Source organism: Aspergillus costaricaensis (assembly GCF_003184835.1).
Source record: "Aspergillus costaricaensis CBS 115574 unplaced genomic scaffold BO79scaffold_54, whole genome shotgun sequence".
Lineage (NCBI taxonomy): Eukaryota > Fungi > Ascomycota > Eurotiomycetes > Eurotiales > Aspergillaceae > Aspergillus > Aspergillus costaricensis.
This window is the reverse complement of record NW_020291854.1, coordinates 113,567-132,125: the sequence shown is the minus strand read 5'-3', so window position 1 is coordinate 132,125 and position 18,559 is coordinate 113,567. Positions and strand designations below refer to the sequence as shown.

General features: G+C 49.9%; 4 protein-coding genes across 4 annotated transcripts; 2 read left to right on the top strand and 2 right to left on the bottom strand.

Annotated features, from left to right (window-relative positions):
• Positions 1 to 1,756: 1,756 nt before the first annotated feature.
• On the top strand, positions 1,757 to 7,615 carry pkhB (putative sensor histidine kinase/response regulator; the record flags this gene model as incomplete). The annotated part of the gene is made up of 3 exons (XM_025678996.1): positions 1,757 to 7,090; positions 7,155 to 7,268; positions 7,328 to 7,615. 3 exons carry the CDS (start codon positions 1,757 to 1,759, stop codon positions 7,613 to 7,615), a joined length of 5,736 nt encoding a protein of 1,911 aa, XP_025534354.1.
• Positions 7,616 to 13,082: 5,467 nt separating this feature from the next.
• Positions 13,083 to 14,403, top strand: BO79DRAFT_248782 (KxDL motif-containing protein). The gene is made up of 3 exons (XM_025685738.1): positions 13,083 to 13,563; positions 13,688 to 13,840; positions 14,046 to 14,403. Exons 1-3 carry the CDS (start codon positions 13,256 to 13,258, stop codon positions 14,125 to 14,127), a joined length of 543 nt encoding a protein of 180 aa, XP_025534353.1. The 5' UTR covers positions 13,083 to 13,255; the 3' UTR covers positions 14,128 to 14,403.
• On the bottom strand, positions 14,043 to 14,948 carry BO79DRAFT_277826 (uncharacterized protein; the record flags this gene model as incomplete). The annotated part of the gene is made up of 2 exons (XM_025687846.1): positions 14,043 to 14,569; positions 14,790 to 14,948. Coding segments are annotated over 2 exons (354 nt in total), but the record flags the coding sequence as incomplete, so codon positions are not given.
• Positions 14,949 to 16,335: 1,387 nt separating this feature from the next.
• On the bottom strand, positions 16,336 to 17,168 carry BO79DRAFT_233268 (uncharacterized protein; the record flags this gene model as incomplete). The annotated part of the gene is made up of 2 exons (XM_025684277.1): positions 16,336 to 16,673; positions 16,742 to 17,168. 2 exons carry the CDS (start codon positions 17,166 to 17,168, stop codon positions 16,336 to 16,338), a joined length of 765 nt encoding a protein of 254 aa, XP_025534351.1.
• Positions 17,169 to 18,559: the final 1,391 nt, after the last annotated feature.

Here is an 18,559-nt window from a genome sequence, read left to right as displayed (position 1 = left end):
GTGGCCCATTTCGGCAACCCCAGAATTGTGCCGGCAATAATCAGCAGGGATGTGGCGGTATCGCAAACTCACGCATCAGGATGCTGAGTGGTGATTGTACTGAGTACTATCTTTCTTTTTCTTTTTCTTTTTCTTTTCTTTATTTTTCTTTTCTTTTTTTTTTACCCCCTTGGGTTACCATACTAAGTAACGGTTAGTGCCGGTAGGTGTCAATACTTGGGTTTAGTTAGGTATTGGTTTTGGTAGTTAGTTTAGTTAGTAGTAGTAGTAGTGTAGTAGAACTTTGGGGGGGAAGGCCGTTTGGTAGGCTCTCATCCCCTCTCGAGGAAATCGCTCTGATGAAATTCGGGTGACTGTGACTTGGGAATCCGCCAGCCAGCCAGCCAGTCAAGTAGTAAGTCAGCCAGTAACCCGCCAGTCATTTTCCTTCCCAGGCTTTCCCCCATCCCTCCATCCTTTCCATCGAATCGAACCCATCCATCCATCCATCCACCTAACCTCTCTCTCTCACTCTCTCGCTCTCTCGGTCTCTCTCGCTCTATCTCCCTCCCTCCCTCTCCCTCATCCTCCCTCCTCGGAGTGACCATAATATCGCTCTCCTCCATAGCGGACTATTCTACTTCCCTTCCGGCCTTTCCAATTTTGCTCATCCTTTCCCTCCCATCTCCCTCGCGCACACTCTCATTTATTGCCTGACGATTTCTCTTGTCCGGCAGACCAGCCAGACACAGTCCCTCTCTTTCTTCTCACCCATCTTCGTTCCCTCCATCGCCCTTTTTCATCCTCCCCTCTACCCCTCTTTTTCAACTTGATCCCCCAGGCCAGGCGACATCTTCGCTAGATAGTTAGGTTACCGCGGGTTTGAGCAAACCGACACCCCCCAGGGCTTGCCTACGTCATAGGCTGAACACCCCCGGAGACGGACCATTTCCACCCTTCAGCACAAATCGTCGATCTGCTGGGTCAATAGCAGAACCTGCTCCAGTGCTTCTAGGAAAAAGGTCAGATCAGTCGAACCTTCCTCACAATCCCGTTCCTCTCCTCCTCTTCTCTCCTCCACCTCTTGACCTTCTTCCTCCTGTTCCTCCTGCTTCTCTTTTTCCCTGCACTCCCGCTATACACCGCTTTAGTCACCACCCTTTCCTCCAAACAACGTTTTCCCTACCTAAATCCTTTTTCCCTGTTACACATTTCTTTCCCTTCCTCTTCTCGTGCCTTTCCCTTTTTATATCCACTACCCCCCCCTCTCCACAAAGTAGTTCATCTCTCAAGGCCGTTTAATATCACCTGGTCTTTTTTTTTTTCTGCCTCCCTCCTCTCTTCGGGTCTTAATTTTCTTTTTCATTTCCATTTTTTCCCGTGTTCAAAAATACAGCCCCCCCTTTGGCCATTCTTTGATTTTTTATTTTTATTTTCTTATTTTTCGTTACACCCCAGCCAAACTACCCCCCCTTTTTTTGTTACTTCTTGTCAACTGTATTTTTTTTTTTTCGTTACCCATTTTTCTTTTTCACCCTTCTTCCTTATCATACTTGCACACACTTACACTCCAACTATCACTTTTTTTCCTCTCACCTCTTTGCTCTCCCTCCCCTTTTCTACCGCGTCTGTCGTCTCCCCCTGCTCTCATCGATTACGAATATTTACCCTGATCGCGGACCAGTTTGTCCGAGAGATGAGTGCTCCGGTTGGCTCCTGCGGAGTTGGATTCACCCAGGAGAATTGATTGTCTGACCGGCGGTGGAGGGAGTATAGGATGGGGGAAGTTCGCAGCATGAGGACACCTCCGCTTCCATCGCCGGCCGAGGCCCCTTCGCCTGTCGCCGCATCCCATTCCCTCCGTCGAACCTCCTCCCAATCAGCTGGCTTTCTTCCTGTTCACAGCACTGGATTTGCAATCGATGGAGACACGATCACGGAGAATAACACGTGGAATGCTAACGCTTACTCTTCTATTCCGATTGAGCAGACTACGGACGCATGTCATACCTCAACGCCTGCGAAGAAAGACAGTTCCGAAGCGGGGAAGTACCCAGAGGACCAGGGACGAAGCCTGCAAACCCTTAAAGAGCTCCGGAGGCAGATGGAAGAGTTACTCGTCTACCAACAGATGCAACAATCACAGAACCAGAGTTCTTCGGCTAATCGCGAAGCCCCTCCATCGCAACCCGATCCTGTCACCTCAAATTCCCCTGGATCGACAAGGAAAAGACCCCTCAATGTATCCTTCCCCAAAGTCGCCTCGTCCACAGGAGCGATGCCATCAGCTTCCTTCTCCGATTCTACCGGGTCTGGTGGCACCATCCGGGCCATGGATTCCACCCCCGACAACATCACCGGCCAAACGCCGTCCTATCCGTTTCCGAGAATGCAGACGCAACCTTCGACTCGGCCGACACAGAGCTCCACGCTCAACCATAGCCCTTTCAAGTTGACACTGCCGGCCGAGAAACTGAAGTCGCAGACGATGCCATCGCAACTTTCAGAAGAGCAGCAGCTGACAGGGGCAGATACACCGCACTTGCAGAGCTTTTTCCTACCAGCGCTACCTAAGAACGTGATCGAGGATCCGAATTACCCTAGTCCAAACCTCTATGACCTCACTTTGCAACTAAACGCAGATCCTGGCCTAGACGCTTGGTGGGCGAATGTGGTACATATTCTGCAAGCACACTATGGTGCCGAGAGGGTGTCGCTTGCCGTACCTGGCGATGCGACTGACCTGGAAAATGTTCCATGGGGCCAAAAGGCGGTTTTTGATCAGAACATCGAGACGGAGTCGCAGGTACGGCATCTGCACGATGAGACGAGCACACCCCGCGATAAGACCCCGAAAGAGAACGAAGACCCGGAGCGAAAGAAGGAACTGTTTCTTAGGGAAGCGCTTGCCAATGGAACAAGCGCTTCGAAATCTCCAAAGCGACCCTCGCTTCTGTCGCGACACTCCTTCGCCGGGTTTGGCAAGGAAAGGAAGAACCCCAATGTTCAGGACTCAGACATTCCGCGCCTACAACCGAAGTCTTCACTCCGACCAGAGCTCAAACGCACTTCTACCCTCGCCGAGAACCCCGCCGTTCCGGAAACCGAGCCGTCATCAGGGCAACCCCAATATACTCAAGACAACCCTCGACAAGCCGTCTTCCCGATCCCGAGACCATTGGAAGTTGAAGCAGATCCGCTTATCAAGCGGACAGGTGTCGTCAAGCTTTTTGGCCGCACCGACCCTGTTGTTCTGACCCGTGAATACTCCCAAGGCTTGACGAACGATCAGACGCCATGTGAGACTCCCGAGGACAGGATCCAAGTCACGCCGACCGCCGAGCCTTCCACTACTCAGGCACCGTACGCGACTCGCGCTAGATCGACTTCAAATCCCGCCGCGTCAGGCTTGCAAGCACATCGTACGCCGTCAATGGAATTCTTCGACGAGTACGAGCAAATACCCCCCTCGCCGTGGTCGCAGTCTCCAGCTCCTTCGCCTGCGCCGCGTGCTCATGCGGAGCAAAACCCTTTCTTCGTCAGCCACGCTGTCGACGAGGAAGCATTTGCGAAGCATCCCCCGCCTCATGACTATTCCAACCTCAAGCCCCTGGAAGCCATCGGTGTCGACTTGGCCAAGTCCGTGGTCCACATCCCACTTTTGCACGCCGGCCGCTCTAAACAAACATCACCGTCTACATTACGATTTCCCGTTGCAGTGATTTCCATCCTCTCCTCAATAATGCCTTATCCCTCCAACCTGAGGAAGTCCTTGGCTTACCTCATGCCCCATCTGACGACTTCTTTCTGCTTGGCTCAACAATACAGTCAGCTCGAGCGCCAAGTCACTTCTCGACTTGAGGTTCCGCGCTACGGGCACCTCCTTGGTCTTGGTGGAACATTCTCGGATGAAAGTAGCGAGTTAGAGCTCGTCGCTGGCCTCAGTGGTCATGTAAACTACACGATAGCGGATGATGGATCGCTTTCAGCCCGCGCCAGTCTTTCTAGTCCTGAAGAAAGATCAAACTCGGCCAAATTTAGCCCTGCAGTATCTGGACTTGGTACCCCGGGTTTTGAACTGAGCAATATCGGGGCTGGGACAACTCTGAATCTCTCCGAATCACCCGGTGTGGCTGCAAGAATTGGCAATGATGGTGTGGACAGCTATTTCAATGTTCAGCAGTCGAAGCAATTCCAGCAGCGTATCAGGCTGGCGAAGGTCAAACAGAACGTTGCAACATCAACTCCCACTTCCCCCGGCAAGTTCCTTGGGAAGACCTCGGAGGAGGATGTTGCCTCGCAGGACCAAAGCCCGGTCATAATCTCCCCGTCACAAGAAGTCAAGGCGCCCCCGGTCATATCGCCGACGCAAACTTCCCGGCACCCATCAACAAACTCATTTTACGCTCAATTACAACGCGAGCTACCACGTCCGTTCACCGATACTGTGGCCCAGCTCATGCTGAACTCAGTCCCCCTTCATCTGTTTCTTGCAAAGCCTCAAAGTGGCGAGGTCATCTGGACCAATTCGAAATTCGATGCCTACAGGCGGAGTCAACCCCAGGAACAGAAGCTGAGGGATCCCTGGCAGAATATCCACAGTAGCGAGCGGGAACACGTTTCTCAGGAGTGGGCAAATGCTTTACGTACAGGCTCTCAATTTACCGAACGTGTTCGCGTCAAGCGTTTCAACGACGAGTCGGCTTACCGCTGGTTCATCTTCCGGGCAAATCCGTTGCTGTCTTCCACAGGAGAGGTGCTATATTGGATCGGATCATTCCTTGACATCCATGAACAGCATATTGCGGAGTTGAAAGCAGCACAGGAAAGAGAGAAATTTGCCACTGATGCCAAGTACCGAGCCTTCTCCAATTCTATCCCGCAGATCGTCTTCGAAGCGACAGAATACCGGGGCCTTATCTTCGTGAATGAGCAATGGCATTTGTACACCGGACAGAAGCTTGAAGATGCGCTTAACTTTGGCTTCGCAAAGCATGTTCATCACGATGATCTCGAGAAGTGTGGCTTACTTTCCCTTTACCTCCATGATTCACAGAAAACTGGGGCCGCCATTGACGCAGGTGAAGCACCCACGGAGACGACGAGCGCCAAGTCCTCTCAAGAGAAGCATCTGGGTCAGGGCGTCACACCCGCACTGGAAGAGCTTGTCAAACGGGGAGTTGCCTCTGTACAGAGAGATGAGAATGGTCGTGTTTTCTACTCGACAGAACTACGGCTACGCTCGAAAGGTGGCGATTTCCGATGGCACCTTGTTCGCCTGGTCTGTGTCGAGACAAGCAGTTTTGGCAGCGGCGAAGCGTCCTGGTACGGAACCTGCACGGATATCAATGACCGCAAGAATCTAGAGCGGGAACTGAATAAAGCCATGCAACAACTCAACAACCAGATGGAGTCCAAGACGAAGTTCTTTAGCAACATGTCGCATGAAATTCGGACTCCGCTGAACGGCATCCTTGGCACCATTCCATTCATTCTTGACACTCAGTTGGACACAGATCAGAGGAGAATGCTTGATACCATACAGAATAGCTCGACCAACCTACGCGAATTAGTCGACAACATTCTCGATGTTTCAAGAGTGGAAGCGGGTAAAATGTCTCTAGTCAACTCGTGGTTCCATGTACGATCTGTGATTGAAGATGTAATCGACACTGTTTCGTCCAGGGCCATCGACAAGGGCCTCGAGATCAACTACTTAATGGATGTGGATGTCCCGCCGATGGTCATCGGAGACAGATTCCGGATCCGACAGGTGCTCATCAACCTTGTCGGTAATGCAGTCAAATTCACTGCGCAAGGAGAGATTCACATCTGCTGCTCCATTTACCATGATGCTTCAGCTCAAATTAAGAAGACCGAACTCTTACTGAACTTTGACGTCGTGGATACGGGCAAAGGCTTCAGCGCAAGGGATGCAGAACGGCTGATGCAACGATTCAGTCAGCTTGGGCAAAATGGATCACAGCAACATGCGGGTAGTGGTTTGGGGCTGTTCTTATCCAAACAGCTTGTTGAGATGCATGGCGGAAAATTGACTCCTAGCAGCAAGGAGGGCCAAGGCGCAAAATTCTCCTTCCATGTCAAAGTCGATGCTCCCCCACCACCGACTCCCGAAGAGTCCCGAACCCTTCGACAAGCACAGGGTGCATCTGAAATGCTCGGAGCGCAACCCAAGCTTAACCCCTTGCACAAGCTACTTTTCACGAAAGATCCGCTCAATAATAAGGCGCCAGATCAAGCCGAACTGTCTTCTGCTCTCGAGTCATCCCTCTCGAAAACGTCAGTCAACGCAGAATCCCCCCTTCGTCTGGCAACGTCCAATTTCTCCGAACGGTCGTCACTTTCCTCTGCCCTTCCGACTCCTGATCTTAGCACGGTAGACCCTCTAACTAAGATTGATGCTCCCGCTGCGTCCGGAACGGAATCTGCGACTCCAAGTGGCGACGGCTCACGTCCAGCGACCGAGCCGGTATCCCAGGTGCAGGAATCCCCCTCTTCGACTCAGCCACCTGCTTCGGCTGCTGGAAATGACGCGAAGCAATTACCAAGCGCGTTCTCCATTCTTATTCTGTGCCCCTTGGACAACACTCGCAAAGCCATCAAACAACACATCGAACAGGTCGTCCCTCTTGAGGTCCCGTTCTCTATTACCTCAACTCCGGATATCGAAGACTGGCGGGACCACGTAAGTGACGAGTCTGGCTCGAAGCTCACTCACTTGGTTCTCAACCTGCCCAGTGTGGACGATGTATCAGACGTGATTCAATATGTCTCAGAGTGTGATTCTGCGACCGCCCCAACCCTTGTCATCATTTCCGACCTCTACCAGAAACGCCAAGTCAACGCCCGAATCAAAGAGCTGGCCGCCACCGGAAGGCGTGTATACACAGTACCGAAACCAGTCAAGCCCTCTGCCTTCTCTGCCATCTTCGATCCCGACAACCGACGCGATCTGAGCAAGGATAGAAACCAAGATATGGCAAGGGAGATCAACAACAACTTCAAGACTATGTCTAAGATGGTTAAGGAGGTTATCGGCAACAAAGGCTATAGGATATTATTGGTAGAGGACGACGAGACGAATCGCATGGTGCGTCCTTACCCCTTACCATTCACCACATTACGTTTCCCTTTCTGATACTAAGTCATTTTAGGTGATGTTGAAATACCTCGATAAGATCAAAGTTATGGCGGAGACAGCTACGAATGGCCAAGAGTGTACAGAAATGGTCTTCTCGAAGGAACCAGGATACTACTCGCTCATCATAGTAAGTGCAGGATTCCTCCAACTGCTCGCAGTAGGTATTGTCGCTCACCTCTTGTGCAGTGTGATATCCAGATGCCCATCAAGAATGGGTATGATACGTGTCGTGATATCCGCGGATGGGAGCTGAAGAATCACTATCCCCAAATCCCGATCATGGCGCTCTCAGCCAACGCAATGACGGATCAAATCGAGGATGCCGCGCGAGCTGGCTTCAACGACTATGTCACCAAGCCTATCAAGCACAATGAGTTGGGCAAGATGATGATGGGTCTGCTTGATCCCAATCGACCTTTGCTTCTCCTTCGCGACCGCCTCAGGGCCGATAGTGAGGACCACCACCGTGATTAATACTAATGTAGTCCGCCTGCCTTTTTTGTGGATACTCTCAACTGCCAACAGGGCGTTATTTGGGTTCTGTTACGTGATAGCCACACCTCCGCGCTCATTGCAGGGGTAACACGTCTCTGCGACCCTCCCGGTCATGATGTATCTTTTACACAGTCTTGTTTTTCTCGATCTTGGGATGAGGTCTTCATATCTTCTCTTTCATATTTTTATTTTCTTCTCTTGGATTGGCTAGAGCCATCGGATGGAAAGGCGCCTCTGGATGATTTTTCAAGTTTTTGCTTTCGCTTTCAGAGTCTCCCTCTTTCTCGGTTGTGGAACACCCACTATGCATCTGCATTCGGCATTCAAAGTTTGATTGATTGATACCTTTCAGCATTACGGGGCCGGGATCTCAGGGTTCTTGTTGTTGTTCTTGTGGACTCTTCGACCTCGTTTTATATGGCGTCAGTTCTCGGATTTGTTGAGCAGTTCTCAGTCGTCTTTCTTCCTGTGAAGCCATGCCTCCCTCACGCGGCTTTCCCCGATACCAGCTTTATGAGCACGACATTTAACTTTCTGGAATTGTATTTGCAGATAACAGAGCGTTGTTCTTTTCTCTTATAACAATTTCTCTTCTCCATTTCCCTCCCATTGGCCCCGCCCGTGCTTTTGCCCTCTTCATGGTATCATTTATCCTCCCACCCCTCTCCCACCCTCTCTTCTCCCAATTACCTTAACCCACGTACCCTATCATTCCCGAGTAGATTATATTCCATCATCATTACTATTTATATCCATACTAGTGATTGAGTGAGTGAGAGAAATATATACCCCTAGCCAGGCTAGCTCATAATATCTTGTCTGTTCGTTGCTTCGCTTCTTTTTGTTCGATGCATTTTGGGAAACGATCTCGCCCATCCACATGGCTTTCCAAGGGGAATAAAACCAGTAAGTTACTACGGTGGGTTTGCATACTTTCATTCTTTGGGCATTTCCCTTGTCGTCTAGTCTCTATCCTATCCTATCCTATCGTTTCTGTTTGACTCTACTTACTACTTACTACTGGAGTTGAGGTTGATCTGGGAAAAATTAAGTTGATGTGTGTTCGGATAAGCAGTCAGATAATCTACCCATGATATATTATATATTCTTCTGAATCATATTCATTTCATTTGATACTTCCATACTTTTTTGAAATGGGTTCTAAGTGGGTAGCGAGATAGGTAGTAGGTAAAAGTGGTAGTTAGTAATAGTTGGCTGGATGCTAGTCAGCCGTGCTGCTGCCGACCGGAGAAGATGTTCCGGAGAAGAAGTAGTACCGAATGGTTAATGTCTACTGGTTCGGTCGCAGAGGGAGGAGTGACTAGGAGGGGCATAGTAGGTATGTTACTAACTGATTGGATTTGAGTATTTCCGGGGAAAATGTTCTGTAACATAGGCTCTATGAAACATGGTGACTTAAGTTTGCCTATTACGGTTGTCATGTGCTGTGGACTTATTACATCTTCTCTGTGTCTGTACTGATCTGAAGCTTCTATGAAGACGTGGTTAATGTCGACTACTGACCTACCTTTTTACGTGTCGGGACACTCCGAGCATCTCTGCTTACCAGTTTGAGATCATGGGTTTGCTCCAGACTCATGATGGCCTTCTATGAGAGGCGTTGAAGGTGCCCTTTCACTTCCTTGCCTCCCTTGTGTAACCTTCGTTGAGGGTTCAGATGACGGATGATGGCTGGCTGCTCACCCTGAAGTTAGTAGTAGGAACGAAGGTCACGGAGACAGTGGTTGTTTGGTCTTCAGATGTCTCGGATACGTGCCGAATAGAGAGACTCGGGAGAATCTTTGACTCTATTTCCTTGCTTGACTTTAAGGCGTAATACTGATCTACTGAGCGTGAATGGTTGTCGTCGCCCTGCTGTATTCATTCTTGCTTTCTTTTTCGGGCCTGATTTATGATCCGACGGCCATTCACATCGAGACTGAAACACTTGCGTTGGGCGGAAACCATCCGTTTAGCCACCTTAGTGGCCACCTGCGGCTGATACGCGTCCTGTGAGTCAGTCATCTAGACAGGCATATGCAGAAGACACAGGGAAAGAACATTGGAGTCACGAGGGAGAATGGGAGTGTGCAAGTCAGAAAAGGATACAAAAGTGATGCTGAATGATGCAGAGGCATTAGACGTTGCACAGTGGTATAACGAAGGCGAAAACCAGCCCATCACAAGAATTCACGTTGCTCTAAAGAGCTTTGGCATGGTGAGCGCTGGTTGAGAAATGTATATGAACCTCACTTAGGTTGCCGTCGTGGCTGGAATTCGGCGACCAAGGAATCCGGCGTCCCAGCAAAGTCAGGAATGAGCCGCGATGATCGCAAGGCCGATTAGCTGGGCCGACTGGATATTGCAATCCCGGGTCCTCAGACTTGGAGAAATAGTGCATGCATGTCGTTGGCTGGAATCGGACAGCCTGTTTGGTAGCACCCCGCTCGCGATGTTCTGGAAAGCCAAAGAGAGGATGACAGAAGGCCCAATGACTAGCGGACCCGGATGAACTTCTACTCCAGACGTATGGAGCAGTCAGCGTCATGATGGCCGAATGGAATAAAAAGGAACCAACTGAAGGGGAGCACTGATGTGGCGGTGAGGGACGATGCGAGCAAACGGACGATAGGCGAATGAAGGGCCTCACAACCCCACAGCCGCTGCATTCCTTTCGTTTCCCCCCATCCGCAATGCACCCGCCGTCGTTGGGTCGATGTCAACGGAGGATCTTAATACCCTCCACTCCGGAGACATTATTTCATTCATCAGAGACCTAACACGGACCTCATCTGCATCGGTTGTTGGGCGCTGTGGGCGCTGCGGGGACAACCGTCTCACGATCCAAGCGGCCATGACCCGGTCTGCATCCAAGCCATCCTAGTCTTAACCCAATGAAGCCCATGCAGCGAAGACAAATGTCGAGCAGCCGGTTGCATAAGCTCAGGGTGCCAGGTTTGACGGCGTAGGCTGATTTGAGTAGGCAATCGCATGGTATGAAAAGCGTCTCATCATTCATCCCCAAGTAGCTCGTTCTCAGCGGAAGAGTATCAGAAGCCGAAAGCGAAAATTGAATTGCGAGGCATTCAGACCAGAGAACCTGGGGATTGAAAGCTTGTGTGAGACTCTCCACTCTCGCGTTGGGCCTCTGTGTTACCCGTTAATCCGGTCGGGCTGATGGCCAAGTGAAAAAGGCCTTCCTCATGAGTGTAATCGACCCGCGGATCTCCTGGATTTGGTTGTGCTTAGGCATTCTTGGGTATATTGGGAGAAAAGGCAGACGGCACAGTCGATATTGTAAGGCGACAACCTCCAGATAGCGTGAGGCAGCAAAGGTAGTAGAGCATTGATGGTGCCCACATGGAACGATCGAGGAACCGACTCTCACTGGATGTGACGGCCTGTCAGCGGATGTCACCGTGAACTCGGCGTAGATCCTGAGTGGTGTTTTCTCGATGAAGTCAGCAACCCAGCCAGACATGGAAATGGGTTGATTGTATCCATCCCGTCAACCTGTCAGCGTAGAATTCTGTCCCGTATTGACCTTAACCCATTTTCAATTTGGCGCCCCTCTCGCCGCCTCGACCTGACCTTCCCTGTACCTTGCCCTTATAGTCAGCTTTGGGATCGGGCTCCAAGGCCATGACTGTCCTCCCACGTAACAGACTGTGTAATTTTCTCATGGGGGTAAGCCATCATAGTTAAGGGATCAGATTCGCAATGAACTCTTTGTTCCCTGCAACCCCGTTGAGGTGCTATCGTCCAGATCCACTCGGCCCCATCTGCCGTCGAACTGCACACGTAGGCGGCGTTTAGAGCGCTTGTCCCGTTGAGGCCCTGGGTGTGTAATTTCGCTCATTGACTGAAGATATTTCTATGATCGAAGAAACATCACACGTAGCCGCTGATAAGCGAAAGGGGGAAGCACTTGCAGGTACCGGAATCCTGGATGGCCTTGCGTTCTTTCGCACGTCATCAATCTGGCACCAGGAAGGAACCCTGTCGGTTACACGGTTTCTTCTCCATTTCAGGGGTGTAACTCTGCCCTGCCGTGCCACTTGAGAGGTTCTAGGTTGCTGGGCCGAGATAGCTAGCATGCGGCAAGGCCACCTTCGTTTTTCTGCCAACCTTCTGGCCCTCTTTCGTTCATTTCTTTTTCCTCCAATTTTTTTTTCTGCGTTCCTTCTCCCCCTCACAATTTAATTCCGGCATATGCAGAGGTGTCCAACGCCAACCCATGATGCTCGATTCTCCCCTTTCTTAAGCATCATAGATCTTGTGATTTTGTCAGTTTCCATATCTCATACATCCCGTGAAGTACCCTTGCATGCAGTTTCTGCTATGCAAATACCGTCACCAATTCTCTCGACAGGAATCATAATACTAACCTAGTTGAAGTGATTTGCTTGCAAGCGCTCTCGACCCGCTGGTATCCACATCCATCAAAATGAATTGCGTCGAGTAACGGAAGGATTTCTCGGAAAGAAAACGACAAACACTGGGAACTGATCTAGGTAGGCCAAATAACGGCGGCATAGCTGATGAAAAGACCGCGGTTGGTCGTCTCATGATTCGGCAATTCCGTAGTCACGCAACTCTTATCGCCGTTGGTCGTCCTTCTGTCGAATGGCTCTTCTACCACAGGCCGCAGCACACAAGCTTTCCCAGCCACCCAGCCTCCTGATATTGATGCACATGGGTAGCCCACGGGATTCGAAAGGCGGATGAAAGAATGAAACGGTAGAGCGAAAGAAGGGTAGGCAGCAGAAACCTCTCACGGGGGCTGAGAGCTAGAAGACAGGTAAAGAGAGTTGTGAAAGATCGATAGTTCAACAAAAGTCCCCAATATAAGAATAATATACGTAACTTTGCACGTCCGCTGAGGATCAGAATCAGAAGCACCTCAGCTGGCTTCTCGTCATCACAGCCCCCTTTTATATCTCCGATGGCCCCATTGTTCATCGCAGCCCGAGGATGGGAAATCTGACCTGAGACAGACTGGATGCCCGACAAAAATTGCCACGGAAGCGCGGATTGGGGACTGAGTGGAGGAGATATGGGACGGCCTGGACCAAGCCCCGGCCATTCATAGATCTCCCCTAAAATTTCGCTTTCCAAGCCAGAGCGGGGTCAATTCGGAGAAAGGAGCGAATTGGCGGCCAGAAAGTGAGGGACGGGCGGAATTGGGGGGTTGGGATTGGAGAGAAATGGAGGAATTGGGAGAGTGAGTGTCAAAGGGGGGGTGGGAAAGAAACCTCCGGGGATGGCCCAATGCCCAATGAATCAATGGCCCATCCCATCCCCCCTCTCAATTGAGGTCACAGCACTCGTCATGGACTTTCCCGCCGGAGGGAAGACCCTCCGGTGAAGGTTATAAAAACCCTCTTCTCATCCTTTGTCGTCCTCTTCCTCTTCTTCTTTCTCTTCTTCCTCATCAAGTGCGATTATCAGTTTGACGTGCAATCATTCTTCCTCGTGATCCTTCCTTGTGTCTTCCCCTACACCTCCATCCCTTCGGAGCTAGACCTCAATTCTTCCTTGTGACTGAAGAGTCATCTTATTGTCCTCCATTGTCTTCGTTTCGAAGCTCTTGTGAACCAAGCAACAAGACGAATCATCATGGCGACCCATCACTATCAGTCTCCTTCTCTTCCCATCAATGTCCCCTCTAAGGCTCCTGCTCCTGCCAACCTATATCCCATTACCAGAGTTTCTGGATCTCCTCCAGATATCTCTGACACTAGCACTACTGCAGGAAGCCGCACCTCTGCAGGTTTCAGCTACAGCTCTGGCAGCATCGGCGGCGATTATGAAACGAGCTCTGCCTCGTATTCTGGTGTTGATGTTGTCGATGTTCTCAACGACCGCATGCAGGACGTCTTCGACCCCACACCTTTGGACAGGGGATTGGCAATGCAGGCACAAACGTAAGCAGTCCTCTTTGCGATTTTAAGAGGGTTTCAGCTGCCTTTGGGTTGGACCACTTGGGAATTCTGGCATGCAACAAAGGTGAGACGGAAACAACAAACAAGCTGACGTGTAACTCTATAGTTCCGGTCAGTTGAACGCCAAACAGCGCGAGCTTTTGGAATTGCAAGCCCTGGCCCAACGTCGTCTAAAAGGAGTCCGGGCCACCTTTAACGACGGTATCAAAGTTGCTCGCGAGACTAAGCGTGACTTGGAATGGACTCAGAAGCGTGTGAAGTGAGTTTCCAAGTTGTCCCAAGAGCTCTCCTGTATCATATACGACAGCTGAGGCACTCCGCTCCGCCGGCGGGGAGCACAGGCGCCCGCTGCGCTCCGCTGTCAAGATATTTCTTGGCAGCGTAGTTGCTGCAGCAGGTGCTGCATCCCAGCCGAAGCCTCCATTATTCCGAATACCTCAAATACTAACAGATCACGTACATAGTGCTCTCAAGGCGAAGGCCGAAAATAACTTTCCCGACGAGTATAGACGGGCGACCAAGAAGTATACTTTCGACGATAATTAATTCAAGCTAAGGGCTTATATTGGCTCGGTCCGGTTTCACATCGGTCCAGATTATTGGAGGCACGCACCTCTCCTTGGCAACGACGATAATGGTTTTGTATAGGGTAAAATTGGTTTTCTGGGTTCGGATCTGGCGTGGGTTTTTGAAGGGCGACTTGATCTTTTTGCGTTATCTCGCGACTGAAGGGGTTTTGGGCTGATACATGTCTTTGCTTTTTCCTCGGGCGCCGTATCTTTGGGTGGACGCGTCACTCTATCATAGTACGTTGAATCTGGCGAAATATACATTCAATCTTCGAGCACTGGTTCTCTAGAACATCGACAGCAGTCGCGCTTGCGGTGGCGGGTGAGATCATAGCCACAAGGTAATATCCACGTGCCAGAAATGCGGCCCACTGTGCATCAGCCCAAAGCAACCAGGTGAAAAGCGAGTCACAATCGGGCTTGTGACGAGCAGGGGCTGGGTCATGTGCCATCCCGAATCACAGTAAATCACCTTTAGAGCGGGATGGGCTTGTGGGGGGGGGGGAGTGTGGCACGGTCCTCTGAGGTATCCTGCAGTGCATTCCAGGGGATGTCCCCGAGTCTCACGAGCGACATTCTCGGCGATACATTCTACACTCCGTATAGCTCTTGGGAGAACTAGAGCTTAGACTGCCAGACCCCGCTGTACGTATGTGTTGACTCGAGGATGGGGGGACCATTGCCGTCATTCCCGGCTGCCGACGTCCTTGGGAACCCCCACCTTGGATGAGCGGAACTGTAACCTCTGCTGACTCCACTCCGCCAGCGGACATGGTTGTACCGCCTGCTCCGCTCCGCCCTGTGGTCGGGTCGCGCTGGTTGCCGCTTTTAAGGCTGGTCATGCAAGCCATGATACAGGGTGTGGTTGGAACTTCTAGGCGTCGACTTGCAACTGCATCACAGCCAATGGCCATAGGGTGATTGTCATGGTAGCCAGAAGCTATCATTAATCCTGCAGTGCAGGAAGTGGAACTGTGGATGGTGATCAAATCAGGAGGTATATTTATGTTGGAAGGTGCCATGTGGGGTGAAAAAAGGGTGGTGACTTCTGGACACTGGATAGTATTGTGTTAGCTTCGCCATGCAATGTTTTTAACATGCGTCGATCTATTTTTGACCTTCAATTTGACAGTTAGTGGAATACTTGTAGTAAGAAGTCATAGGAGGGGCACTCCACTACCGCGACGTGGAGTACCTCATCCCCTAGCTGGGGGGAGAGAAGCTCAATAGTTAGTAAAATAAAGACTATTTAGTCACCAGTAAGCAACACAGAAAAAGATTGATTAGCTCCATAATAGTGCGTGAGCACGCCAAGTTCAATCGATTCGGAAATGTGTGAGGGAGATGGAGGAGACGGAAGTGTTTATCTACCCCTAAGTAGACCACCATCAATTTGCGACAAAGGAGGAGTCGATCTATCAATGACCAAGGCCGTGCCTGCCGTTATAGGTCGTGCCAACCATCGAGAGCTTGGTGGAAAAAGGAAGGAACGTTTTATTACCCGGTTAGTCATGCATGAATCTCTAGTTTGAAGCTTACAATGATTTCTTATTCTTGATCTTTTAGTGTGACATTTATTTGATCCTAATCGCTGGTTTTCTATTTTCTATTCTCGAGGTGAGAGTGTTTCACTTTGCCCGGATGGTCCGTACAGCATGTTTCATTTTCCTGGGCTAACTTGGCCAGGGGCTAGGGGTGGAGGGGTGTACTATATTTGGATCTGGGCTGCCGAACTGGCTCTCCATATACCTACACTCAACTATGAATGTCGCTGATATGATGCATATGGAAGTGGTTGTTTGGCATACCTTCTAGCGTCTATAGAGCTCCCATCAACTTGAAATGAATTGATTGTCCTTGTGCCTTAGGGGCTATTCATTTGCTAACCGTTTCTGAACTAAGGAATGAAAGCAATATTTCCTAGAGCGTCTCGAAGCGTTCATGCCCGGCAAATGTTGCATATTCTCCCTCCCATTGATGAATTGAACATCTATTCGGCGAACATTGTCGGCGTGCATTCTCCCAACACATCACTTGACAACCGCACGACGTCATGTAGCCACGACACTGCAACGTAGATACCACCATCTCAAGACTCTCCTGCTGGTTGATCTGAATCTATATACACCCATGTCAGAAATGCGTCGCGACAACGATCACTTCGAACTAGCACTGGAAGGGAGTCTTACCAGTATCGCTCAAGGAATTTCGCCACAACAGGTTTCATGTCCTTCCACGGGTCTTGAATGAAACTAGGTTGAAAGTAGGCCATAGCACCGCTCAGAGTCTTGATCCCGTCCGACCATCTGATCAAGTCATCGTTTCGAAACTGTTTACGATTCGGTGCGGTGTATACATAAGGCGGTGGAGGTAGCCTGCGTTGGCTCACCATGACCCTCTTATTGTTCTGTTCCACAGGTTTATATGGCCCAGGCCTGGGCACTCCCGACTTGGTTGCCACACTAGGGACAGGGTTCGCGATAACACGGTTATTCGTGCTAGCGGTGGGTTTCGCATAATGATCTATTCAAAACGCAAAACGTTAGAGATCGTTGTTATGTTGAGGCATCACAAAGAGACTTGATACTTACTATGTAAAACAGGACTACTCTTTACCGGCTCCTGCTGGCGGATATTTGTGTCCAACGAGTTACTAGGACGCCTGCCATTAACCCTGACGTTTGTAGTAGGAGCAGGAGGAATCATCCCGTTAGTTTTATTCTCCATGCTCACAGAAGCGCCTGTGGCTTTCGCAGCCTCGTTCAACGTCTCCCTGTGTAGCGGCTGCACCTTCCATTCCTCGTAGAGAGGCGAGCGAGGTTTAGCCCGTCGGGGGCTCTGAACGTGTGGCTGGCTGGGCATCGTCTGATGCTTGGGCATCCTGTCTACCGGATTGCCAGGTTTGATCGGAGTGTAGTCCTTGATAGTGTCGGGGGCCCATTCTTGGAGGAACTCATATTCTTTCTGTGACACCTCCTTCTTCAGGATCTGTTTGGGTGTGAAAGTGCACGCTGCCATCCTTGTTGGTAGATATGTAGAGTAGCGTTTTTGCGGTGGTGTTGAGTGTTGTAATCCAGAAGTACCGAAGCAAGAGCTGCAAATATAGTAAGGAAAGGACTTTCGAAGGTGTGGATCAAGCAAAAGAAACACAGAAGTTGGAAATGGGAGGGAAGAGGAAGGAGGGAAGAGGAAGGAGGGAAGAGGAAGGAGGGAAGAGGAAAAAGGGCAGGTGTGGGTGCGAAGTGAAGTGGATGAGGGAATTAGTACCCTGCCACACGATCTCGATAGAATACAATTCACGTTATTGTAAGTTATTCACTCCCATACATAATACAGGCACTTTTGCGCATGGCAGCGACATATGCAGTGTGCTTTACCTAGCATCAAGGCACCTTAATCATGCATAGTCCCGAACGAGGTATGTTATGATGGAACTTAGGCAGATTCAGATACGAACGCGAATAGGTCGGAATCTTCCATAGGACTCTTCCATAACCACCCAATAGCCAATGTCTGTTATCGAGACCGCTGAGCTACCAAGATGCAATAGAGGGTCAGGATTAACACATGAGATACGAGGTCTCCACTCAGAAGCAGTCTCATCCTGCAGCTAAAGCGGGGGGCAGATTCATCACAAGAAGTAAAATACTGACGTACTGGTGGGCGGTCTTGTAGGATGATATTGTTCGGTTCTTGTTTGTGTGACTAGCATTTACTCCCAGACTTCCGTCTTCGAAGGGTACTCCAGGGAGAACAGGCGTCTACAACAACCGGAGGCATCGATACCATAGCCTCTATACTACGTAGGAGAGGGAGCTCTCTGAAAGAATCATGTCTTTTATTGATTCATAGAAATTTGATCTCTGTTAAAGTATTTTCATGTAAATTTTCAATACTACTTTCTGGATATTTCAACATCATCAAGTATGGTACCAAAGATAATCTATCATGATTACCTGATCCTTCATACTAGAATTTTTATACTTCTGACCATAGTTATACCGACCTTCAACCATAATATGTCTACAGTTAGCCATTAGCCTATGTATTTTACATCGACCATATAGTTTTGACACCTTCAAATGCCCATTGACTTATAGCTTAATAGAGTTTAAGTAGAATAACTATGCACGCATGCGATCAATAGTAGCTACAAAATAAACAGCAGTACCAGATAAACAATATCATCTATAAGCAGAAATCAGAACAAAATCTTTAGGTCAGAATCCGGCCACTAAAGGTGAAGGGCCTCCGTGATGTTCTACCATCACGCCACTGCAGGCAGTAAGCGACTCAACTTAAGCTGCAGAGGCATTGGGACGCTTCACAAGAGTACTAAGAGAATGGGTTCATATCTCCAGTTGAGCTTTTGGCGGCAATCCAATCGAAAGCCTTGAAGCCCTTGTAAT

Bases quoted from the DNA above. Each gene is read 5' to 3' on its own strand.
- BO79DRAFT_248782 (XM_025685738.1), top strand. From the start codon at position 13,256: ATGGCGACCCATCACTATCAGTCTCCTTCTCTTCCCATCAATGTCCCC. The intron at 13,564-13,687 runs GTAAGCAGTCCT...GTAACTCTATAG, and splicing joins TTGGCAATGCAGGCACAAAC to TTCCGGTCAGTTGAACGCCA. The intron at 13,841-14,045 runs GTGAGTTTCCAA...TCACGTACATAG, and splicing joins TGGACTCAGAAGCGTGTGAA to TGCTCTCAAGGCGAAGGCCG.